The sequence below is a fragment of the Phyllobates terribilis genome, unplaced genomic scaffold (assembly GCF_046119375.1).
Source record: "Phyllobates terribilis strain yellow unplaced genomic scaffold, ASM4611937v1 Scaffold_3__8_contigs__length_932513732, whole genome shotgun sequence".
Taxonomy (NCBI): Eukaryota; Metazoa; Chordata; class Amphibia; order Anura; family Dendrobatidae; genus Phyllobates; species Phyllobates terribilis.
The window spans coordinates 848,171,473-848,197,478 of NW_027362763.1; the positions used below are offsets into that span (position 1 = coordinate 848,171,473).

General features: G+C 42.8%; 1 protein-coding gene across 3 annotated transcripts in view; it reads right to left on the reverse strand.

Moving 5' to 3' along the window:
* Window positions 1-1,693: 1,693 nt before the first annotated feature.
* Window positions 1,694-26,006, reverse strand: part of ATL2 (atlastin GTPase 2) — a 64,996-nt gene continuing 40,683 nt past the window's right edge. The window contains exons 1-14 of one of the 3 annotated variants that reach the window (XM_073672526.1): window positions 24,286-24,449; window positions 21,241-21,494; window positions 19,053-19,187; window positions 16,496-16,600; window positions 15,670-15,720; window positions 14,207-14,263; window positions 13,922-14,014; window positions 12,820-12,958; window positions 12,584-12,711; window positions 10,218-10,274; window positions 10,038-10,109; window positions 6,202-6,633; window positions 4,725-4,739; window positions 1,694-2,765 (exon numbers count right to left, since the gene is read on the reverse strand). In XM_073672526.1, the coding sequence (XP_073528627.1) occupies window positions 2,658-2,765; window positions 4,725-4,739; window positions 6,202-6,633; window positions 10,038-10,109; window positions 10,218-10,274; window positions 12,584-12,711; window positions 12,820-12,958; window positions 13,922-14,014; window positions 14,207-14,263; window positions 15,670-15,720; window positions 16,496-16,600; window positions 19,053-19,187; window positions 21,241-21,494; window positions 24,286-24,349 (1,710 nt within the window). In that variant the 5' untranslated portion in view covers window positions 24,350-24,449 and the 3' untranslated portion in view covers window positions 1,694-2,657. Of the gene's footprint in view, window positions 2,766-4,724; window positions 4,740-6,201; window positions 6,634-10,037; window positions 10,110-10,217; window positions 10,275-12,583; window positions 12,712-12,819; window positions 12,959-13,921; window positions 14,015-14,206; window positions 14,264-15,669; window positions 15,721-16,495; window positions 16,601-19,052; window positions 19,188-21,240; window positions 21,495-24,285; window positions 24,450-26,006 lie in introns of those variants that run through there. The other 2 variants (XM_073672524.1, XM_073672525.1) reach the window with 2 other exon arrangements.

Below are 26,006 nucleotides of genomic sequence, written 5' to 3' on the forward strand. Positions count from 1 at the left end.
GGGACAGAGACCCCGATTCCTGTGATGTATCACTTTGCTTACTGGGTACAGCAGTTATGGTAGTCCGTTTTCTCTGCTGCGGATCCAGCAGAGTTCAGATGTTGAGCTGTGTATAATCCCCCCCCACACCACAGCTTTCTGTGCACATTGTATAGTGACAGAGCAGCTAATCAGTGCTGGGGGAGTGGTTGGACTACCCTGCACGAGCCAAGTAGTCCCGTCATGATAATCTCCTGCTGATAAAACACTGCTTATGCTGAAACAGAAAAACACAGCCCAGTAAGTGACATCACTGCAATCGGGGTCTCTGCTCTTTCATTATTACATAATTTATCACACTACTTATATTGTAGGAGGAAAAAAAAAAAAACTACCAACAAATCCGGCTATACAAAGAAGACGCCACACGGCTTGATGTGCCATATATACAACAGATTTTAATCATTCTGAAAATAAATTACAGGAAACAGCTTTCCATTTTAAACAGGACAAAGATTCACAACAAAATGCTCATTTTTCTTCTCGGCCCATCGGGTTGAGACAGCAGTGATCAAGGCAGGTAATTATCACAAATATATCAAAACTTGAGATTGGATGATGCATTCACACACTTACAAGAGCCACAAACGGTCCCTGTGCAGGGACTCAACTTAGCCTACATGATTTGGCATGGACTACAAAAACTTGATACAAAATTGGTATTTATATTATTTATATATCATATACATGCCCTATCTGTTCTTGTATAGAAAATAACTAATGCTGTACAGATGATTGCAACTTTCTAAAGCTGTAGCTATGCTAATGGATGGACTGATGCCCTCCCCACCCTCAACCCCCAATAAAATTAACAGCATACAGTATTTACATAAAGGCCAAAAAATGGGAAAGAAAAAAAATTCACTGTGCCTGATATGCAACTGTGTTATGGCAGGTTTGAGAGGAAGGAAGAGAGAAGAAAAAAAAAATAAAAATCCTTCCATACAGCAAGCTATATCTATGGACACACGGAACTAAAGGGGACATGTACACGAAAAAGGCAGTGAATCAAGCAATCCATTTATTTAGAACGCAATTGTCTATCATAGATGACATTCTTAATATAACGGAATATAAATATTAAAATTATAAATGAACATTACATTCATTTTTTTAAAATAGAATTTGACTCTATGAAACACGTAAATTCCAAGAATGCTACACAGACCTAAAGAGGTTGTCCACTACTATACAGAAGGCCCCATCAATGTAAACAGTGGAAAGAAGACTTTTTGCAAGTACCTTGCACTGTCATTCTTGCCTGTGAGCGGCGCTATCGCTGACTGCTCACTAGGCATCATGTGACCCGGCTGACATCAGCTGATATCATGTTAAGTTCCGGCTGCAGCCGGGGGTGACCCAGTGACGCGCGCCGCCCTTGATTGATGGGCTGTAGGAGGGGTTTCAACACATGTCACAGCCCAGCATCCACAGCGCGCTTTCCCCCTCTATATTCATTGGCAAAGCGCGTGGTGGATACTAGGTTGTGACGTGCGGTGAAACCCTGCCCACAGCCCATCAATCAAGAGCGGCACTGGGTCACGCCTGGCTGCAGCCTGAACTTGACATCAGTGGATGTCAGCTGGGTCACATGATGCCTAATGAGAGGTCAGCGATAGCGCTGCTCACAGGCAAGAATGACAGTGCAAGGTACTTACAAAAAATCTTATTTCCACTGTTTACATCGATGGGGCCTTCTGTATAGTAGTGGACAACCTCTTTAAGAAATGGCACAAGAATTTAACCTGGACACAAAGCCAGTGGTGCTCAGCCATGTAAACCGAACCGTAAGCATTAGTGGGCCGCCATAGTCCTGGACGGTACCATTCGGGATCGACTTACTAGAGGTGCACCTCTGAGCTAGTGGGGCACCACTTCCCAAACAGAATTTTGCCACTGGTGGGCAAAGCTGCTTCCATGACTGGACTAACGATTGTATAGGTTTTTCAAGTGGGAAACTGATTTACGCCTGTAAATAATGATGTGCCACCCTCTACTACACCAGCAGTGGTAATTGTAAACTTTGGTTTATTTTGTATTCATTTTACACAGTTCTCATTGTACAAAAAACAAGCAGAGATTAGGGAAGAATACAGTCGCGGGAAGGATTGTCAGTCTGTCTTTAACCGGGAAGCTTGAGTTACTTGCTCTGTAAGACCTGCCTTGATTGAGTTTGTCACAGTTTGTCTTATATTATCTTCCATGAGGGTATCACTCATTGGCTTCAATACCTGGTGTGTAAAAAGGATGCAAAAGAAAGGAAAATGATAAAATAATGGTAAAAAAAAAATGATAAACTAAAACAATTAAAACAAATGCAACAAAAAAGGTCAAAGTAAAAAAAGGTATGAAAAAGTTGTGCTATGTGACACTTCTCGAAAGCAGTAGTGGATTTATATGAGGAGATCCCCATCTGGCAGAGGTAAGGCAGCCGGTGGCTCTCCAGTCGGTGGTGCATGCGGGCAATTTATGTACGTCAGTAGCTGGAGGGCCATTGGTTTCCTAAACCTGCCATCTAGAAACCAGTTAATGTTATCATGAGCCCAGTACATCTGTTCTGCTAACTGTTCCAGTGATCCAAACCAAATACTTGAAAGAAGCAAAGGAAAGAGTAGGCTTTAGTTTTTCCTCTTGTTGTTATTCGATGACCTTCTGTGTCGCTGGGTAGACTGTAATGCCCGGCGGGGCAGCCGGCACTTACAAACTTCATAGAGTTTGGAGAATACCTAGAACACGGAGTGGTTAGTTAGGAACAGGAGATTAGTAGAAGAATGGATGGATGAGTAGTTCTGGATGGAGCAGGAGGCACAATTCAGGCATGAAAAGTTTTTGTTGCACTTTATATGATCGTCGACATTGGCTGTGTGTCATAGAAATTGAGAAGTCATAATCAGCCATACGACCTACAGAAAGAGCTTCCATAAATTCGCTATAGAACTGCTATAGGAATCAGAATATGGCATATTTGTGGCCAGATTTACAGAACACCGCTTTTAGGCTGCTAGCAACTTAAGGACCACGGCAGAAATAGTAATGATGCCACGGGATCTACGACACTGTGGATTCAAAAGGATACGGTCTGGATGTTGCACTAAAAATACAGACAGTTAAAAGGGTTTGGCCACTACTTTTTTACATCAGTGGGGGTGCGACACTAGGCACCCCTCGCCAATCAGCTGTTGCCAGAAGTTCTCAGATGGTGCATGAACACAGTAGCTCCATCAAAACTATAGTGGCCAAGTACTGCAGCTCCACCCCCGATTCAAATGAAAGAGGCGTTGGCACTGCAGTAACCAGCTGCGGCCACAATAGAAAGGTTGGCGCAGCTCTGTTCTGGCAGCATCTGAGAACTTCCGATCACCAAACAGCAACAGCCAATCAGCTGGGGTGCTGCGTGTCGCACCCCCATAGATCAGATATTGATGACTTAATTTTAGGATAAGTTATTAAAACATAAAAAAAAAGTAGCGCCAAACTCTTTAAATATGGGTACAATATGCCTGTGAAAAGGAGACCTATTGAGAACTCTAACTTTGCATTTTCCTGCAATTTTTCTACAAAACATGAACACCTCCAGCAGCAGTTACACACCTTAATGGAAATGTTTAGAGGGGGTAGTCCAAATGTTTTATTTACATTTCTTTTTTAAAAGCTTCCATTCAACAGTTTAAGGAAGTTGCTTTGAAATTTAGTCACGTTCACAGCATTTGTGCAAGTGGTGACGTGGGTGCCAGGACCACTGTGATTTACCCGAAAGTGCCGGCATCCTATTCCAGCACCCGAGATGGATGCCAGCAGTGATATCACATTCTGGGGTCAGGTTATGTGCTCCCTGGCACCAGGCTGAGTGGCAATATCCTAAGGGTGCAGTTCAACACCTGCTCCGTAGATAAGTGACCAGAAGCGACTGTCTTTGCACTGTCCCATCATGGGAGATGTAGTTTCAGCAACTATAGATATGCCCCAGGTGCTCAGACAAAATGCTTTATGTACTGTGAACATGTATTTGTATTACTGGCAAATTCTAACAGGGAGGTAGTAGCATACTCACCGGTCAGTCTTCCAGCTTCAGCGGTGCTCTGGTCCATTGTGGTACCATGTGACGGTCTGTGACCTCCCGAATCACAGTGCTTGCTTTGTGGTCAATTTTTTAATTTTCTCAATGCAAGTGTATGAGGACTAAAGGCCCCCAATCTGACTCTCATAGACTTACACAGAGTAAGTGCCACTCCACACAGTGATCCAGCAGGTTACAGCAGCAGTCACGGGATGCTACCAAGGGCCAGAGCGCGGCTGAAACCAGTGAGTATGCCAATACCTTCATGACACCTAAACATAGTGTCAAAAAAAGGGGGAAAATAAAAAAATATCACAGGAAGGATACTTTAATGGGCTTCTCCAATTCCACAACAACTTAAAGAACTATTCCCAATTTATAAAGTTTTCTAGTTTTTAAGGTTTCCCAAAAAGAGAGACTTTAGTGAAGTGTCGTAGTTTAGGGCCCTGGAGATCTGTCCCGCCTGATGCAACACACTGAGCAGTTACTGTTCACACCAGGACCGGACAAGATGTAAAACATTAGTTTGGGTTCTGCAGAAGCAGTGTTCACTATATGGCAAATTCCGTTATTCCTTTCAGTACTGAATTGTGACCCATGGGAGGAGATGGACGTGACAGCACCTCACCTTCCTGGGACTCCTCTGTGCAGCACGGAAAAAAAGAGACAGACGTAAGACACAGTATGTAAAGAAGAAAGATGGATGGGATAGGGGAAAGGTTAGAACCTGACTTAGATGGAGCAGAAGACTGAACATGTGTAGAGAGATGAAACTGGGTAATCTTTCTTGCCTGTAAATATAACCAATTACAGAAACTTAACGGAGCATTAAACATAAGAAGTGCACAATCGAAAAAAAGATTTCAGAAATCCTATTCCCACTATATAGTAACATCCTGCTGGTCCCTGATGCTTAGGACGTTGCTTTCTCGGTGATGTGGTGGTTTTCATGCAGGTGCCCTCCCGATGCTTTCTGTGACGTGACGGTTTACGAAACGGGTACCCTTAACCATGCTGCCACCCTTCATATATGTCACATACATATTCTGCATCACCTTATTACAAACACGTTTATTCTTCTATTACGCTGGGAAAGCTTCTCCGGGCATGGCAACGAATACATTATCTGGTTGGAGACGGACATTTTATCCAAGTCCACTACCAAGTATTTACAAAAATCATATTAACATGGCAGTATGAGAGGAGACCGTATGGGATGGGTCTTGATGATAAGAGGAGGTCAGTCGGCCCTGTTAAAAATCTGTGGTTACAGGGCAGGGTATGGATTCCTGCATTGGCACAAGTTGTGCCATACACCACGACGGCCTCCTTTACTGGATGGTCCCATGTTGTGGCTGCCAGTCATGCCTATCTACAGGGACAAATGAGCATAAGTTTGGGGCAACATTGGCAAAATTACTGAATCAGTCGTCCCTGATGGTGGAGTCATCTCGATCTCGTGGCAGCCACATCATGCGATTCTGAGCTTAGAACAGCGACTCATTAAAACCAGTTACTACAGGAGTTACATGAAACTATTAAATGTGATGTCATCCATAGCACTTGAAAAATGACAGGTTACATGCCTGGGGGAAGGAAAACCTTCCTCTGTCATTAAATGTAATCACATTCCAGTATAATGTATGATGCAGACATACTGAATGAAGTGATCAGGAGGTAAGGTGACGGGTGTACGGTCAGAGCCAACATGGCCAGAATCAGAATATTCATTAAGAGGAGCACGCCCTTTAAAGAATCAGGCAAGGCGTGAAGTGGCACGTGCCTTGCCACAAATCTTACCGCTGTCAGACACTGGAGTAAGATTTGTGGCGTAAAGAAAGTCGCCGCTCATCATGAATTTGAGGAGCGTGGGTAACCACACCCCCTGTCCAACCCCTTTGTCAGATCCGGGCGAAAATCGCATTAAAATGCCAAAAGTCACAGATTTTTTGTGGAGAAGCCTTGACCCTAATGTTGGTAACTGTAGAAAGCAAAAAAAAAAAACAACATCTTTTCTGTACATCTGCAAGACATTCAGGCATAAGAGCCACCTAAATTTTTGGAAATGAACACCACCACAAAGAGACATTACCGGAGATACCAACCTGTTCCCAAATTATTTCAGCAATTTGATCTATTAAGGTTCCCAAATCCCGAAACTCTCCAGAGTACTTGACGTAAGCCCAGGTGCAGAAGGACAGCAATGCTAACCCCATGATGAGGTTACAAATGTTTGCTATAGAGTTCAGGCCAATGAAACCAGTCAGCCCTGAGATAATGTACATTGCAAACATGACGGCAAACAAGGTGGCCGGGGTGCGGGCAGCATAGAAGATATTTTTGCCATCATTGTGTTTCATAAAGTTTGCATAGCTTTCTTCTATCTCTGCCTCCAGCTGATCCTGGTATCGGCGACAGAAATCCTCTCCGCCCATCTTCTTCACCGAGCGGAACTGCTTGACGCAGGTTTCCTTCACATCCAAGTGCTTTCTCTCGAGATCTGCTGGGGCAATGTATGGCTTGTCTCCTCCACAGACCTGTGTTTGAACAGGGCTACATTAAACCAGATCCACAGCAAAAACACAATAGTAGACAGCAGACATTACACAGTGTGAGGTCTAGAAAGTATTTAGACCTGTATTAGAAGAGACATTAATTTGGAAGTTGATGAAGGAGGTTATATACAGACAAATGTCTTTCGTAAATTGACATCCACAAATTCCCTCATTCATGCCTCCTCTGCTCATTCTACTTCTACCATTGGTGCCGTCCCGGTGGGACAATTCCTGAGGATGAGGCGCATATGCTCAACTGACTCTCAATTTGAGATTCAGTCAGCTGATCTCACTCGACGATTCCAGGAACGAGGATACAGTAATAGATGCATCCGCTGTGGCTATAGGAGGGCGAGGGTTACTTCTCGTAACCAATTATTATACTCAACTCCTCTTGGTAGAAAGAGAGATACGGGGAGGATCCGCTACATTTCCACCTTCAATCACGAGTGGGGGGAGATGCGGCGGATCCTCTCCAAACATTGGGGTGTTCTTGGTGCGGAGCCCTCCCTACGCGACCTTGTGGGGGAGCACCCACTCATGACACCCAGGAAAGCCAATAACCTCGGTGACATGTTGACACGGAGTCATTACATTCCCCCACCAACCAACCCGTTCGGGTCCCGTGGACCAAGACTCGGTTTCTTTCCCTGCGGACGCTGTCTGGCCTGCGCCAATGCCGTGCGCTCTGTCTCCTTTTCCTCATCCGATGGCTCCCGTGACTATCAAATCCGTCATTTTATATCCTGTGCTTCAACTAATGTAATCTATTACGCAACTTGTGCTTGTAATTTAATTTATATCGGACTTACCACGAGGGAGCTACGGGTGAGGATACGGGAGCATGTGCGCGACATTGGCGCGGCAAAGACGGTGCCCGATCCACGGGAATTAAAAACTATCCCACGTCACTTCCAACAAAAACATAATTGTGACCCTAAATCTTTGAAGGTGCGTGGAATTGATGTTTTACACCTTGGCTCCCGTGGTGGTGATTGGACTAAGATCCTTGGCCAAAAAGAAACTAAATGGATCATACGTCTGAAAACCATGTCTCCCCTAGGCCTTAACGAGACACTTAGCTTCGCTCCTTTTCTGTAAGATGAGTCTTCCCACGGATCGTTCTCCGCCTTAGATGTTATGCTATTATATTTTATTTTTGTGGCCCTTGATCCTTTTGTTTTTAATTTTTGTAACTTGTTTTTAATATCACTTGGTGTGTGTTTTTCACTTTATTTACTTTATTTTTTCTTCCTTTTGTTTTTTCATTTTGTGTTGCCAAGATACAACATATAAAAGAAAACATTCTGTGACCCACGTGCTGACCAAACTGGATCTTATGGGACTGGTGTTATATATCGGACACTTGGATATCTGCTATATGTTTGACAGTATTCTCTGTTTTGATACAACTTTTACATTTGATTAAATTATTTCATGTTGTATTTTGCTATATTATCTGAGATGTATGATGTCCCCTGTATTCTGATCCCTGTCCATTTTCCGTGGTTTGCTTTCTTCCTGTTAGTGGCAACTCTTTGTTTGGTGTTCAGTTTGCGGTGCGCATGCGCCGGAGGTACGCTGTTCTCGGCCCGGGCACGGCCGTCTTGTTCCTAGCCACGTACTTCCGGGGCACACACCATGTGCTTCCGCTATGTGCGTTGCCGGGTGACGGACGCTGCCCGCGCCGACAATGCTCGGCGTCCGGCGCATGCGCCGCTTGATACTGATCACTTCCTGATTTCCGGCCACGTGACCTACGATGCGGTCACGTGACCTGGTATCAGCCTTTAAAAAGGTCCTGATCCTCTACACATCTATGCCTCTTGAGAAAGCCCTCTATTCAGGGGCGAAACGCGCGTCGAGGCTCTATTGGGGCCACTTGGTATCTCTGTTTCTCCTGGCCCTTGGCCTGTCTTTTACTTCTATCTAGAATTGTGTTTGGTAAGCGATATTGGTATTTACACTGACACTGTATATTCATTTGTACACTTGTGCGGATTTGTGCATATGCATGGTGTGTACTATTTTTTGTGCTTGCCTTTCCTTCCTCCCTCTCCTTGAGGAAATTTTTCTCAAAGTATATATACCCTGTATACACACTACTATGTGCTGCATTCTGTAACCTATTATCTACTTTATGCCGCCACCTTTAGTGGCCGCTTTTATATTTGGTATTTAATAAAGTTATACTGTTTTTATGCCTATATGTACTCTGTTTCTCCTATTATTATCTGTATTAGAAGAGGTATAACCAAGTCGGACAGGGATGTAATACACCACTTCACAAAGGATTAGTGTGACCTCATTCTGGGCACCAATTTATAGAAAGGAAACCCTGGAGTTAGAAAAACTACAAAACTACAAAGAAAAGCCACAGAACTGATAAGGGGCATACAAAAGGTATGGTCATAGGCCGTTTCATGTTAAACCCCCTAAAAAAAATAAACAGGAGGACATTCACTCCTTCTGGAGAAAGAAAGGTTCAATCTCTCAAGAGCTGATAGCAACAGGAACAGTCATTGGCTAAAAAAAATAAATAAATGGATTGTTAAAATATATATATATATATATATATATATATATATATATATATATATATATATATATATATATATATATATATATATATATATATATACACACACACACATATACAGATTAACAATCCAATTTTTAGAAGATATAAATGCTTATGTAAATGTGTAAGGTTATTTTCTGAACGTTTGGCCCAGGAGATTAACAACTGGATCGGAAGGGAAAAAATTAGCTCTTTTAGGGCCGACTCTTTATCCTTTCCTATCCATAGTAACTATGTAACTAAATTGACATTTCTGATTAAGGACATTTTTAATGGTATTTAAAGTGATATTCGCCCTCCATCAGGAGACTCCAGTTCTCCATATAGCTCCTCATATAGTGAGATATAGCTTTTATACATCATTGGCAAATCCAGTGGATGTGCTGAAAATATTTCCATCCGAATACCCTTTATTCCAATGTCCTCTGATGGAGCACAGGTCATACTGTTAGAAACCAAACATTTCCTAGGCTGAAGCAAACATTTTTGCTTTAATTTTGCCAGAGTTTGTTGTTTTTTTCTGATCATAAATAACACTAACCCTACAATCAGTTGTCTGCACATAATTATTATGGACCATGTCAGAATGATTTTTTTTTTTTTTTTTATATATTAGATAAATTATTAGATCCAACCCTAAGACCTATTGATTATGTCAGATTTTGGGCCACTGAAAGAATACACTGGAATTATCAATTAACATGTCGAGAGGTCACTGGTTTTCTAGCAGCAGACTGATAGAAGAAATGGAAAGCTTGTGAAAGGAGAGCGGGAATTTGTCAGGGGATTAATGGCTGTATCTTACCTGTTCCATGTATTTGCTGTATGTGTCTTTCGCTCCAGCGACAGCTGCAAGGTTATTGGCTTCAGCTGTTGCCTATAGAAAGAAAAAAAAAAAAAAACCACAAGAAAATATATGTTTAAAAGTGTTTACGTTACGGCTTTTCTTGCACAAGAGAAAAATATTTAATTTTTAGATTCATACCTGCAGCATCGACTTCGGGTGGGGAAGCTCCTCTCCTTGATAGATTTTAATATAAGCCTAGAAATAAGAAACGGACAATGAAAACTATAATGACAACCTGCCAATTGTATTTTAACATGTGTGTGTGTAATATAATTAAATATACACACACACACTTTAAAATATAAAATACACATGATACTATGATAAAAACAAAGTGAGCAAATAACCTGCAGTAAATAAATAAATAGCAATAGTGCATGAAAATAACATAGGGTACTTGGTTAACATAATTTTGATTAAAAAAAAAATGTAAAAGCCATCCCACCACATCAAGGTGACCCTATTCGGGACGGTCATAACCTCTAGTATTAAAACCTTACCATAGGTCAAGTGATGTAAATCTTTTTAGTTACTGCAGGGTATTTGCTCACTTTGTTTTTTATCTTGGGTTTTGTCTGTTTAGTGGCCAGTGTGAGCATGCGCTGACATGCTGCATTTTATGTATTTATTTTACTCATTTATATAGCGCCATTAATTCCACAGCGCTTTACAGACATTATATGCATGCACACCAACTTATATTCCAGTCCATCTCTTTAGGTTTTTGCACATAAGGGTGTGGCCTGCCTTTTCTTTGAGCTGGACATTACATTTATTTAGTTCCCTATTGCTGGGTGTCCATTAGTCGGGCGTCAAAATTTGGTTAACCAAGTACCCTTACATGCACTGTTGCGGTTTATTTCTTTATGGAGGGGATTTGCTCACTTTGCTTTTATCTTTTTAGTGGGGAGCGTGAAGATGCACGCCAGAAAAAGGCATATACCTAAAAAGAGATGCTATCTGTAAATTTGACAAGATATGGGGTCTATGGATTGATGGCTCTGGTTTGACATCTAGGGAACTGAGGAGATTTCGCCTCGGCTTGCTTTGAGTTACGTTTATATGATGCCTCAAATTAAACTTCTTTGAAAACTAATTAAAATGTTCTTAGTACTTCCACAAGTTATATGTAATTGGATTGACTATTGTTATATGATCAAATATTTGTTCATCTAATTATGCTGGTTTTGCAGAGCCAAGATGTATAAATGACTCATGTTTAATGCTTCTTAAGGTCGGGGGGTGGAGAACTGTTTCGTCAATGTTTGTCTGTTTGTCGTCTCCCCCCCCCCCCCCTTTTATTTTTCCCTTTGCGTAAATCTTTATAAAAATCAATAAAAAACATTTGATTTAAAAACAAAAAAACACAAAACACATGCACACCAACTTATATTCCAGTTCATGTCTATATATACATACACTATAATGCATGTGTATACTGGTATTATATAGTGTGTGCATATATCTATCTATATCCATGAAAATGGCATTTCTCTTATTCAGTTCCCATAGATCTGCCTCCTATCTATATTATTATTTTTTTTTAATTTCTGTACATTGTATATTGCACATAGTAGTTGAATATGGTTTCAGCAATGTGCTTAATGGTGAACAGTAAGAGGAACATTACAATTGCCAAACAAGCTATTCAGACCCAAGTTACGTGGACTATGAATCCACCTGCTGGTCATCATTTTACTGGTTGCCATTGGCAGGATATTGATGCCTTTATTAAAAAGGAGGCGATCTATTCTGCAGTTTTAGTGAATACTTGCATTACGGTGTTGTACCATTTCTCTGTTCCTCCTCCGGATTATTTATGAATAAATTGACATTTGGGTGTGTCCCTACAGTCTGGCAGAGTCCGGTCTGATTGGTCAGTGTCAGACACGCCCCCTAGCTGGTAACACCCAGTTATCAAGGTGTTCACAAATTACTAGAAAGACACCAGAGGAACAACACAGAATTGTAAGAAAAGACGCTGCAGAATTGTTGTTTCATGGAGAAATAGGATTTACTAGAAACACAAATCAGAAAGGCTGATGGGGCCTCTAAATGCTTCTAAAGAGACTAAAGCACTTGTACACAACAGAGGCTAATCAGGCTGCATTATTACGAGCACATGCTCATCATAAATCACTGAGCCCCTGCCTACTTCACTATCCATCTGTGTGGCTACACACGGTGACACGCGTCTCGCTACATTCAGATTGCGACATCGCATCTAATGATTTCATATGGTGTCACATTGTCACCTATCACCAGAGCAGCAAGTAATTTCCAAATGTTTTACATTTTCAGTTGCTGGTTGCAAATCACACGCGACTCACTTGCCATAGGCTTCAATGGGAATTGCCTACGATTTGGCAATGTTTTTTGGTCGCTGTCACGCAGTACAAGTCTCTGTAGCTGCAATAAGTCTTTACTGAACATTACCTGTATGAACAAGTAGCTTGCACAAAATGAGAAGACACAAGCCGTTTATTCCCCCGCTTGTAACATACCTTAAAATATTCAAGGAGATCTCGACAAGTCACCTTGGAACCACTAATTTCCTTTTCTACCAAGTTCCCAGGAGCAAGAAGCAAAGGGACCAGATTCTGAAGTTCCTTCTTGAACTCGTCATCTATGTCTAATGCGGATAAAGTCACATTATTAAAAGTTATAAAACTTATACTGGATGGATGGCTAGAACTGCATTACACAGGCGACCACAAAAGTGCATTTACCATGAGCTTACCTACTAATCTACCATCAAATGAAGGATTGGTTGCCACTTTAAGGCCAGGATGAGGCAAGAGAAAACAGCCGATATTCGTAAAACAAGAGTGAATATGTTTCCTGACATTCTGCAGCTCCTCGTGTTGGTTTTGTTTTACCTGCAAGACAAAAAGGGGAAAGTTCAAATACTTTGCACCAAGTATAGAAGTTTACTTCTATCAATAGAATAGGGCATAACTTCCTGATAGCTGGAGTCCAAAAGCCAGAACCCCTACCAATCCCAAGAATGTGGCCCCTGCAGAGCATTGTCTGAATGAAGCAGAGACTGAGCATACAAACCTTAGCTCCATTCATTCTCATCCGCACACAGTATGTTATCCCCCCCATTATAAACTTAGCACAAGCTCTTTAAAAGGGGGTTGTCCACTACTACTTGGACAACCCCTTCTCAATCTTCATGTTTCTCCCTTGTAAAATACACCACTTCGATGCCAGTGTTCCAGCAGTGTCGGCATAGGCTCTCCCAGGGATTGCGTAACATTTTTATGTCATGCCATCCATGCGGCCAATCAACAATGGCTGCAATTTCCCCTATTACGGACAAATCACATACATCTGGAAAAAGTGAGCACTGAAGTTCTCTCATTTCCACTGGATGTATGTGTTTTGTCCTAAGGCGAGTGAAGCCAGCGCCATCTGGCCTCAGGGATCGCTTTACAATGTTACGCAATCCCCGGGAGAGCCAGTGCAGACACTGCTGGAACTCTGCCGGCACCGGAAGGGAGTAGAAGTGTTATTATTTTACAAGAGGAAACCATGAAGATAGAGGAGCGGGATTGTCTGAGTAGTGGACATTGCCCTTTAATGCTTCAACTTGGTTAGAACACATTCTTGTTACAGGTGGGAAAAAGAAGAAAGTTTGAACGCATTTACCATTGTTGTGCTCCCATAGAGACATTATAAAAATTACAATTCAAAGTTCTTCAACAGTGATGGGATACTAAATAGACAGTAGTAAGGAATAAAAGAAAAAAAAAAAACCCAAACCTGAACCTGAACATGCACAAGTAACACATTCCTGCTAGTGGACATACACAAGACAAAACAACATGACTTTTTACCTGCAATCGTTTTTCCAGGAACAGTTTACCACCCTCTAATCCATATGGGTGTTCATACGGATAGCTCCAGTCTCTGATTAAAAACATAAGAGTCTGTAACAGATACACAAATACAAAAGTGAGGCTGGGAGAGCAGGAGTGTATCGCATAAGCCATCTAGGAATCAAAATATTAAGAGAATTTTTAAATTAACCCTAGCATCCCCCTTCTGTACAGTGTCACATTAATCACACACCAGGATCTACACACTTATAGAAGCTAGGAGACACGCAAGAGGGAACGCACCTGAAAGGGTTTCTTGTAGATTTCTTCCATTGCAAGACGTCCATACTCTGTAAAAAGCTGGAAAATAACATTTGCGGAGAGTTCAGAAATGGTTAGTCATCCCTTAGGGATGTAAGGAGATTAGCGTTTCAATTCCATAGGCCTTTCATTTAATATTTATTGAGCAGAGGGGTGGAAAGTGTGTGAAATCAATGAATCCATTTTAAGACTACATGAATGTAAATTTCATGCATTGTTACATGCATTGTAAAATTGGGGGAAAAACATTGTGTAAAACAAGTAGACAAGAGAAAAAAAAAAAGCAAAAAAACCAACAACCACGGAGCGTTGAGCCGTAATTCAGGATCCGTTTGACAGATCAAGGAAATAGGATTAAGCAATTATTCATTTCATCATCACTAAAAGACTCTGGAAGCGGATTCTGCTCAGTTCAAAAGTCACAGGAGTGCTGGATGACTCGAAGAGCGTCACCAACAAGAAACGATACGCTCTTCTAGTCACCTGCGACTTCCGAATTGGAGAGCCCAAGCTGGAGCCATGGGGCTGCAGGTAGAGGAGTATGCCTCGTTCTTTATTCTTTTAGAAGGTCTAAAAAAAATGTATTTCCTGTGTTGGAAAACCCCTTTGACTGCTTTATTGTTACAAAAATCGTACTGCCGACAGGAATCCACAATATAAATGAAAAATCAGCTATTGAGCAAATTAATAAAAGTACTCCGGCTAAGTGGATTCTGCGCTTGTGACTACAGTAGAGTATGTGCCCTGGGCAGCAGACCACCATAGGACCCTTTACCATTTATTTTTTGCGGTGGCCCTCTTTTTTATAGGACACCTAATACCGGCTAGACAGTAGCCAAAAGGAAACTTTAACTTGTGTCTGATGAATAAGGGCCAGTGGGGACGTTACAGCTATGTACGGGACTATTCCTGATGTAGCTTGTCAGTTAAGCCTCACCTACATCCCCGCTCAGAAATATGAAGAAATCCGGCACCAAAGCAATATGTTCCAAAGCTTTATTCCAAAAAGTTCTTAGGTATAAAAACACAGGCCAACATTGTTTAATGGTTAATGTTAATCTAGGTTATGATTAAGGGCACATATAGCCCTGAAACGCATAAACCAGTGTCCTGGGACTTTGCTGGATTAAGCCCTCCACCTCCAAAAAATGTTGGCCTGTGTTTTTATACCCAAGAACTTTTTGGAATAAAGCTTTAGAACATATTGCTTTGGTGCCGGATTTCTTCATATTTCTATTGGACTCTTTGGGATTGCAGCCAGGCACAAAGGGACAGGTGAGCAGGGAAAAAAACCCTTTTTTACTTATGATTTTTACATCCCCGCTCAGCCCTGACTGCTGGGTAAGATGCTGCCTATAATGTATCCATATAATCTATAAAGTTAACTAATTACACGGCCTGATTGTCTACTGTGTATGTGGCGGTGCTCGGAGTTAGGGAATTACCTGTAAATGCTGAAGATCATCTTCTTGAATGTTCTGGGACAAATTATAAACCTAAAAACCGGGAGCAAGATTATTAGTATAATCCTATGAAAGACATGATGCAGCCTGCAATATTGTGACCTTTAAAAGGGTTGTAAAAAGTATATATGTTATCCCTATCAATAGATTAGGGTACCACTACTAGCACTCTCATCGATCATGAAAAAGGGGCTAGGAGCCATGTCTGAACGGAGCGGCACTCGAGCATGCGCACCGCCGCACCATTCATTGTCTATGTGACAATGAATTAACATTACATTAGCAGCTTGACATTACACTGATTTGGTCATGGAACCAGTGGTACGGCCATTTCTCTAGAGTGTCCTAGGAGCCATGTTTTTATGAGGACAATGCCAAGTAAGTTGCTCATGCCACTGCTTAGCCTAAACATGCTACCATGGCCTGCACAGTCTATGGACTTGTCTCCCATCAAGCACATCTGGGACATCATTGGTCAGTAATTGCAAAAGGAGCTGCCAGCAGCGGATATTGATGATTTGCATGCCCAAGCGCATTCAGCATGGCAGAACATTTCTCAATAACCTCATTTAACATGTTGAGGCGTGTTAGTGCATGTAATAATGCATGTGGTGCTCACACAATATTGAATAAAGCAAAAGGTTTTTCAAAATTATAGTTCTATTTTTACATCATTTGCATATCATTAACAGGTCTATTCCCTTTTTGACTTCTTGTCACTGAGTGTGATTTGGCGATGGCAATTAATTTTTATATATAAACTTCGGTTACTTTTAGTTTTGACAAGAAATATCACACACTGTGGTACCTGAACAGAGCTGGTCATTGTGCTTAAGGCAAACACCGTTGCACAATCTTTAATCGTTGACTGACTGTCAAAGGCTCCCTGAGTGTCCATGAGAATAACCGCGATCTGGTTAGGAGACACAAGAAAGTGGGGGAGGGGGGAAAACACATTAAAAATGAAGGAGGAGTTGTTTCAAGACATTAATACATTTTTATTTGGGCTTAAGCTCTCAAAGTCAGTAAAATTGTGGAAAGTCACTAAAACCTAAACTTTCACAAATTCCTCCACATTTAAATGCTGAGCCAATTCTGCTGTCCATCCACCAGGTGGCAGCACAACATGACCCTTCTGCTGCAGCAATCCTTCTGGAGTATTTAAAGATACGTGCTCTCAATATTACTGCAGCTGCCAAGTGGAGTTCCTATTACTTGTTTGTAAAGGGAAACGATACATAAATTAAGTCAGCAAGGCACGAGGCATGGTGATCAAAATAAGCCACCTAACGGCCTGAATCAGACTACAGGCTAAGTGAGGCTCTAAACGACATCTGGCTATTTATTTTAGCAGTAATGGAACCTGAAAGAAAACCCAAATATGAAACGGGTAACACAAAGTGCAATAAAAATATATTCAAGGCCATGCACCCTTCATTAAATGGGTTATCCATGCAGCTTATATTGATGATTTATCCGTACAAATCAGCCATCAATATCAGATCGGCTGCCCCCAACTAAATCGACTGTTATTTACAACAGCTCAGGCCGGACGGAACCAGCGCACAGAGCTGAACGGCCCAGGCCGGACGGAACCAGCGCACAGAGCTGAACGGCCCAGGCCGGACGGAACCAGCGCACAGAGCTGAACGGCCCAGGCCGGACGGAACCAGCGCACAGAGCTGAACGGCCCAGGCCGGACGGAACCAGCGCACAGAGCTGAACGGCCCAGGCCGGAAGGAACCAGCGCACAGAGCTGAACGGCCCAGGCCGGACGGAACCAGCGCACAGAGCTGAACGGCCCAGGCCGGACGGAACCAGCGCACAGAGCTGAACGGCCCAGGCCGGACGGAACCAGCGCACAGAGCTGAACGGCCCAGGCCGGACGGAACCAGCGCACAGAGCTGAACGGCCCAGGCCGGACAGAACCAGCGCACAGAGCTGAACGGCCCAGGCCGGACGGAAGCAGCGCACAGAGCTGAACGGCCCAGGCCGGACGGAACCAGCGCACAGAGCTGAACGGCCCAGGCCGGACGGAACCAGCGCACAGAGCTGAACGGCCCAAGCGCACAGAGCTGAACGGCCCAAGCGCACAGAGCTGAACGGCCCAGGCCGGATGGAACCAGCGCACAGAGCTGAACGGCCCAGGCCGGATGGAACCAGCGCACAGAGCTGAACATCACTGCTCCGGTTTTAGCCGAGAACCGCAGGTCAGCTCATATTTAAGGTGACTCTGCCAGCACAGAATGACTATTCACACCAAGTACAGGAGCTCTGTGCTTCATAGCAGGGCCAATCATTTAAATACACCTTTTCAACTGCGTAGGTCAAAGAGGAGGGTGGATAGAGAGTGAAACTAACAGCTCTGGCTTCATATAGAGCCAGGAAGGGTGGAGATAGAGGGAAACCAAGCAGGTGGGACAGTCATTATGTACTGACAGAGTTCCATTAAGAGATCAAGAACCTCATTAGCGGCCACTACACATTAAATGGATATGAATAGCACAGTTCTGTTCAATGCTTAGAAGGAACCTGGTCAGGTCAGATAACACTATAAACCTACAGATTAATTGCATTAAAAAGGTGCCCGGCGGCTGTATTCAAAGTGCAGCTCTCCGGAGAAAATTAACTTTATTCCTCCCGGGAGCCGCTGGCTTTCAGTCATACAGTTGTGAGTGGTGGCTGTAAGCACACCCTAACAGTGCAGAGCCGGCGGTCAGTGACAGGGCATGCTTACAGCCACTGCTCACAAGATTGTGAGTGATGACTGTAGCCGAGTCGGCACACCAGTATGACTGAAAGCCGGCGGCCTTCATTTTCTCCTGGGAGGCACACTTTAAGTGTGGCGGCTAGGCAGCTTTCTAACACTATTTTCCTGCAGCTTAACCCGTCATCAGCAGATTAATAGCGTTATCTGACCTTACAGATTCCCTTTAAATATGGCTGAAGCCTGACCTAATAGATGTTGGCCAACATACCCCCATCGGACTGATATTGATGATGTATCCTAAGGATAAATCAATATAAAATGCCACAATAAAATTCTTTGAGAAATCATCTTGCAATGACTGATGAATGGCAGCTCGTTCATATAATAATGTGCACGGTGAAGGTTTCCATGTCATGAGCTGGTTTCCACACTTCATGTCAGATTACAGTGGTCACTTTAATATGGATGAAGGACAGAGTGTTTCTCGGTCAGTAACAGATTAGCATTTCCTGCCTCCATGAGCAGAGAACAATTACTAGTAGGAGGGTAGATATCGGATGTTGACCTTTTCCAGAAATCTGGTAACAGAAGCGAGGGTGTCATAAGGAAAACATTAAAAATACAAAACAAGGCCTTTTTTTTTTTTAATAATTACCTTTGTTCCATCAGGTTTCTCAATAATAAAAACTTCACTCCAAATCTGGATGCCAGTGGTCTCCCGCTCACAACCCCCCCGCCACGTGAAACCTGTCAATGGCTCATGGCTGCCACCAACCCAATTTGTATAGTTCTGGAAAGATGGAAAAAAAGAAAGGTGCCATTAAGTTACTAGAAAGGATTTAGGTGATTGCAATCCAGAAGTTCCGATTGAAAAGCGAAAGGAGACATTTGGAGTTTAATAAATGGAAGATAAAAGGTTTAATAAACCCCCAGTACTCATTAAATAGCAAGATGATGGGCAAAAACTATCTAAAAAAGGCCACGTGGGTTACAGTGGATGGAAAAAAAACAGACTATCAATGGCCTTTCTAAATATTATCCTCACACGCAAACCACTTTTGTAATTAGCTTTATTATATAATACCCTACACTTCTCCCCATATACCCAATCTCTAAATGTGTTTTTTAGGGCACTACCTGTGACATTTCGTGTAAAAGACGTCTCAAACATTGACTGCACAGGAGGCTGGGGCTGCACTCACTCCTCACAGCGTCCATCGCCCCTCCTGGAACAGGACGTCACAGCACTGCAGTTACTTACTAGTTTCTTGCATCGCCACTCCATGTGAAGACACCCTGGACCCTGCGGGACTGACGCTGTGGCAGATGTGAGCACAGCGCCGGCACTCTGCTTCTGTCTCCGCTGCAACGCCTAACTGTGAAATGTGAGATGTCGTCAGGGGGCGGAGATAGAAACAAAGTAACACCAGTGCCGTCCCACATCTTTTAGCACCACCCTCAAACAAATAGTCAGCAGGGGGACCTGATACTTCCTTCTTCTAACACCAGCACCATCCCCTGAGGACGTTTTGAAGAGGTGCTAGAAGCTGTGGGGCGGCACAGCTCTCACTCACTGCTTCTATATCTGCTCCCTGAGAGTTGTATTCTATCACAGAAGCGATAGAAGCAGAGTGTGGGCGCTGCACTCACATTTCCCAGTGTTATCACCCAGGATCCAGAACTTCTTCAGAAGGTGGTGATGCAAGTAACTGTAGTAAGTAACTGCAGCGCTGTCCCGAGGACAACTTCTTCTTGGGTGGGGCTATGGACACTGCGGGGAAGTGCGTGCAGCCTTCCATGACGTCCTGTTTGAGTGTCTTCTCAAACGTTTCACAGGAAATGAAGTATAAAAAAAAAAAAACGCATTTAGGGATTAGCTAGATAGGGAAAAGTGTAGGGAATTGCGAAAAAAAGCTAAATGCAAAAGTGGTTAGGGTGTAAGGATATGTAGAAAATACATTTTAATAACCCATTTGAACAGGGGTCCAATCACTGAATAACCAGTAAAAAGGACAACATCTCCAGCTCAATATAAGTCACACTAGAAAAAGGGGAGTGAAAACGTGGAGATCAGGCAGGTGATCTGAGCCCATGCACATCACCTCTTCTGTCCATGATTGATCAATAGCGAATGTCTGGTAGTCCTCCCAGTCTGCTAAAAGTCTGGTGCATGGGTGCTGCAGTAAGTGGCAGCAGTGGAGACATGCCGTGCTACTGGCATCGCTGCTCAGTGACGGGAGCCATGATTTCTGGAGATGACGCGTTCCCTTTAAAAAGGAGTTTTCCCCACAATCCACCTATTTCCCCATACCTCTAAAAGACCTCACTCTCCCCTGGTCTAGTGCTGCTTGTCCACTGCTCTGGTCTTTGCTTACTAGTAGCAGTGGTGACGTCATGACTACAGTGCATGTCACCGCTGCAGCCAATCACTAAGATCAGCAGCTCTGATGAGATAGACAGCGTCGGATACTCAAATCAGCCTTTGGCTGCAGCGGTGAAGTGAAGTCGTAAAGTCACCACCGCGGCTGGTAAACAGACAGGTACCATGCCGGAGACCGGTGATGTATCCGGGGAGGGCAAATTCCATCTATATGTGCAGTTTTAGAGCTGTATAAGCGTTTGGAGACATAAAAGGGAATGTGAACGGACTTTTACTATATTATTTCCTTACTTTCTGAATTGCTCAGTCTCCATTATTCCCCTCTATAAGTTGTTTTGAAGGCAAGGCTAAAATAAGCCGCTAGTTAAAGAGAGACGTAGCTTCTGGTATTGCACTGTGATATTATGCTTTATTATAATGTTAATGGTATTGACAGTAATGTTGAACAGAACATCATTCTTACCTGACTGTACATAAACCGCAGCATAAAATCAAGTAAGAAAGATTTCCCTTTACGAAAAGCACCAGCTACAGACACAACGACAACGTTCAGATCCCGTATGTGATCCTGCATGAGGATGCTCTCCAGGGCCTTTTCATCAAGCTCAAAGTTATGGTCATCTTCATGGGCCAGGACAATCTGGATGGGGTGAGGTTTGTCCATCACCTCAGCATCGCTCTCAGAATTCAGCTGGATTTCTTCTACAGGATCTTCATCTGGAAGGAAGAGAACAAGAAAAGTACGAATTTCCGATCTGGTGATTACAGGTAAGGCGATAAGACACGCAGCAAGTTGTGTATGTGAGGACAGCAGGAGCTTGTGTGACGTAGCACCATTCCTGAAATACACTGATCTACAAACACCTACTAAAGGAATATTACTCATCACAGACAGCGCTGGAGACAAAGCAGCCAGATGTGTATACAGGTGTATTAATAGAACCGGGCAAGAAAGTCAGCAGAGAGCGGCATGTCACGTAAACCGACTCCTGTGCTGGAGCCAAAACTCGGCCACCCTGTAAACTAGATGCCGATCCTCCGGCTTCAGAAATAGACTGGAAATGCTAGAGAGAAAGAGGAGCCAGGATTAAGTAATGTGGCTCATAACAAGTCAAGCGCTCATATACCGAGCAATCACCACTATTTAAGTTATTTATTACAAATCAGTCCCTAAAAATTGATCCAAATACAAGCCCATGAGACATTCATAGAGATAAATGTATATAGGGGACAGCACACATAATATAATCAGCACACATCACAAACTACAACCAGGGACTGTGCTTAATTAAAGGGGTATCATCAAGCTCTTAAATTGCTTTAATTAGTTAGGCAGCATGATAACAGGCAAGTTTGCAATTGACTTGCTTTTTCTATCTTCTGTCATTCTCCTGCAATGACAGCTTTCATCTTACATAATGTACAGCTTGTTTCCATGGAGCTCGGCCACCAGACACGAGTGCGCAGTAGTTACATACCTGGAGAGGAGTTGATTTGACAACACCCCTTTAAATATATTGTGTTATTAAAAGTATGAAACCCCTTTAAACCCCAAGAACTGTGTTATAATGAGGGCCTCACTTCTCTCATCAGTGATCTTTAGACCCAGCACTAACAGCATCAGCCATCCCTTGATGTTACTTTAGGTTAGCAATAATGAATGCGTATGCCCTCAGACCCAGGAATCTGTTACCACCAATAGAATATGAGATACTGTATATTCACTCAGACTTCCTGCAGATTACACAGATTCATTACTTTAGAACACAATATGTGACATACGCACCAGCTCGTGTGGCTGCAGTGGCAGTTCCCGTACCGTGGGCCACCATTTCTACACTGTGCCCATACAGAGGGCCCCCATTTCCGCAATGTGCCCATATAGAATCACTATTTACACATTGTGCCACGTCAGTGCCCATAGAGTGCCACTATTTCCGCATTGTACCAATATGGAGAACCACTATTTCCGTATTGGATTTGTATAGAGAACCACCATTTCCGCATTGTACCAGGTCAGTGGATTTTAACATTACAGCGTGGTTTCTGAATGAGATCAGGAATCCTTTACAATAAGATCCTGTGAAGCTGGCTGAGCCGTATATACGTCTCCTCCTGAGCAGCAGCGCTTTCACAGTCCTATTTCCATCTTTTAGAGAGCAGCCAGAAATAGCAGCGAGTTACGCTTAAGACTTTAGATTCCGCTGGGATATGCAGCTTTGACAATATGCAAAGAGCCAATTTGATTAGGACGGAGAACCAAAGAACAGAGCAAAAATAGAGCAGATTTCCCTGCCCCTGTACTGTTAACCCAATTTTACCCTCATTTACCACCAGCGAACGGCAGGACATACAGCCTCATAAATACAAGACCTATTGTGAGAGGTATGAAAAGTACTGAGCCATCTGGGCAGCGGAGGCGCCACAATCAGCAGGACTGGTTATTTTACATGCCGATCTTAGTACCAAGACACATAATAAATTTGGTACATCTCTGCCCATCAGTGCACCAATCACGGTCATAAATTTTGGCTATAGATCACTGTTTTATCAGCAGAACATCAATAGAGGACTGATAAACCTGCTGCCAGGTAGTCCTCCATATTCATGAGCTATGTATAACCCCGCCACCACCGATTGGCAGCGATGTACACTGTACATGGGCATAAAGCTGCCAATCAGTGGTGTGGGCGGGGTTATACAGAGCTCAGCATTCAGAGAGCTGCTAGATCTGCAGCAAATAAAACAGGAATTTTAATAAATCTGCAGGAAGCCGCCCAGCAAGTGACATCACTGGAATCAGGGTCTCTACCCTTACATTATGCTGCTCTCAGATGGGGTAGCAAAAGCCATGTGACAGATTCCCTTTAATAGAAAATGGTAGGCTACTTCCTTTCTATCAAGTTACATCCGCTTAAAAAAAAGGGGTGTGAGCAGTAGAGGGTGGGGAATAAGATACGGCCCAGGTCCAATGCTGCAACCACTGTAAAGCATGTTACCCACCCCTCCCCCCCAAAAAAACCCACGCCTTTGCATTTTAAAGTTGATCCAGATGTTTCTCATGAGACTTAAGAACATTCAATTCCATGCTGCATGAACCAGAAATCAATCATTCTCCAGCATTTTCATCTGCTAAAGCCTAATATCCAATATTCCACAATTCAAAAAAAGAGTCTCTATATAATAGTACTATATAACAGTAGTAGATGTGTTCATCAGTCTTCTCTGTGTTTCTAAAGTCCTAAATTGAAACAATCCCGACAGCACAAAATACCTTCCTCTTTGCAATTTTTAGATTTAAAGGGGTGAAATGCACGACAAAAGGCAGATATTTAGACGTATTAAACCAGACTACTGTCCCATAACCAGGCACGCTTGGCTTGGCAGAATGGGAATCTGAAGACCAAGGAGAGAAGGTCTCAAACCGGACATTAGCGCAGAAATGTCCTATGTATTCCCACTATCAGATTTTGGGCAGGGTCTGGCTCCCCTCATACCCATAACTTACCCCCAGCTTTCATCAGTCCATATTTACATCCAAGATACACGCACTCCAAGCATGCATTTCCCATTGAAGAACAGTCATAACCAGTTGAGTCTTTCACAAAAAATAAATCAGTGTTCTGCACTTGTCCGGGATGAAGAAGCCCACATACTTTGACTTGTAAAACGAATTTGCGACCTTCACGTGCATGAGAAATCTACTAGGTAAAAGTCCACACTAAACCTTCAATACTTACGATAAGGTGAACTAATAAAGCCCAAATGTAATAACTGATAAAAGCTGCATTTCACAATATCAAAAGGAAAGGAAGACTTAAACGTCTCGCCTCATGTTAGGAGCCGAGCTCACACATTACAAACAGCACTGATAACACTGTTCTACAGCCAAATTGGCTCACAGGCAAAAAAAAAGTTAAGAAGTCAACTAATTTTGTGGTGCTGAAAACGAATATGAGGCTTAAATTTGCTGATTGGCTGTAATTTTCAAGATGCAGAGAAGGTTGTAATTACTTATGACACCTTTCATGCAGCATTATAGAAAAATTGTGTCTATTTCATCATCATTATTGCATTGTTCGCAGCTTGTCTATTACTTCATCTATTTAGTCTTCAGTATTCTATCTTAGGGTGACCAATCAAAAAACACCAACTCAGCTCCAATGACGGAATTTTAATTACAGTTGCATCACCTACTTTTATAAATGCTCCCAATGTAAGGTATGCAGTTTTAGGATTTCTTAGTTAGTTTCTTAGCATATTGACAGGTTTCTATACGTTTTTTCAGATATGCCTTGATCTTGCTTTAACAAAGCGGATAGTTTTTGCTACATATGTGGAGAAGTCACTTTTGCATCACAAAGGCAAAACTTGATTACCATGATAAGGAAAGCCTACAACCTGTATTTTGGCTGCAGAACAGATCAGGACAAGAGTTGGGCATCACATCTAACCCAGTGGTTGCATGGGAAGAAGCAATCTATGCCTTTTGTAGACCCAATGATCTGGGGAGAGCCAACCGACCACACTACCAATTACTATTTCTGCATGGAAAGGAGTTCCAAGGACAAATAAGTGAACTTTACAGTATCAAAACATTTCATCTGCAATACGCCCAGTACCACATACAGAAGTAGTACCGGTTCCAAAAGCACCAGAAACCTTTTCAGTCGAGTCAAGTGAGGAAGAAGAGGGCACGTGGTGTCAAAGCATCTTCCTCTCACGATCCAGACTCTGTCAGTAACTTCAACTGAACCACACGTCATAACACAAAGTGAACTGAACAATCTTGTATCTTGGATAATCTTGGATCGGCCCTTAGGTTCCAGGCTACAGCAGTGGAATCTTCTAGCGGGAGACGTTTGGATTTCTTTATTACGCAACCATGATAAAGATCTTGTTCAATACTTCTTCATCGAGGGCGATCTTGTGGCATGCAACATCGTCAACAGTTTAAAAGGAAGCTCTGAAGATAAGTCATAATCCAGATATATGGAGCCTCTTCATCAATTTGTCCAAAACAAGCCTAAAAGCCATCCTACTGCATAATGGCAATGCGCTACCTTCAATTCCAGTTGGTTATGCAGACACCGTGAAAGAAACCTATGACCACATGAAACAGCTGCTGAGGTGCCTGAACTATGACCAACATTTGTGTGCCCTCTGTCGTGACTTAAAGGTGGTTGCCCTCTTACTTGGTCTCCAGGATGGATACACAAAGTACTGTTG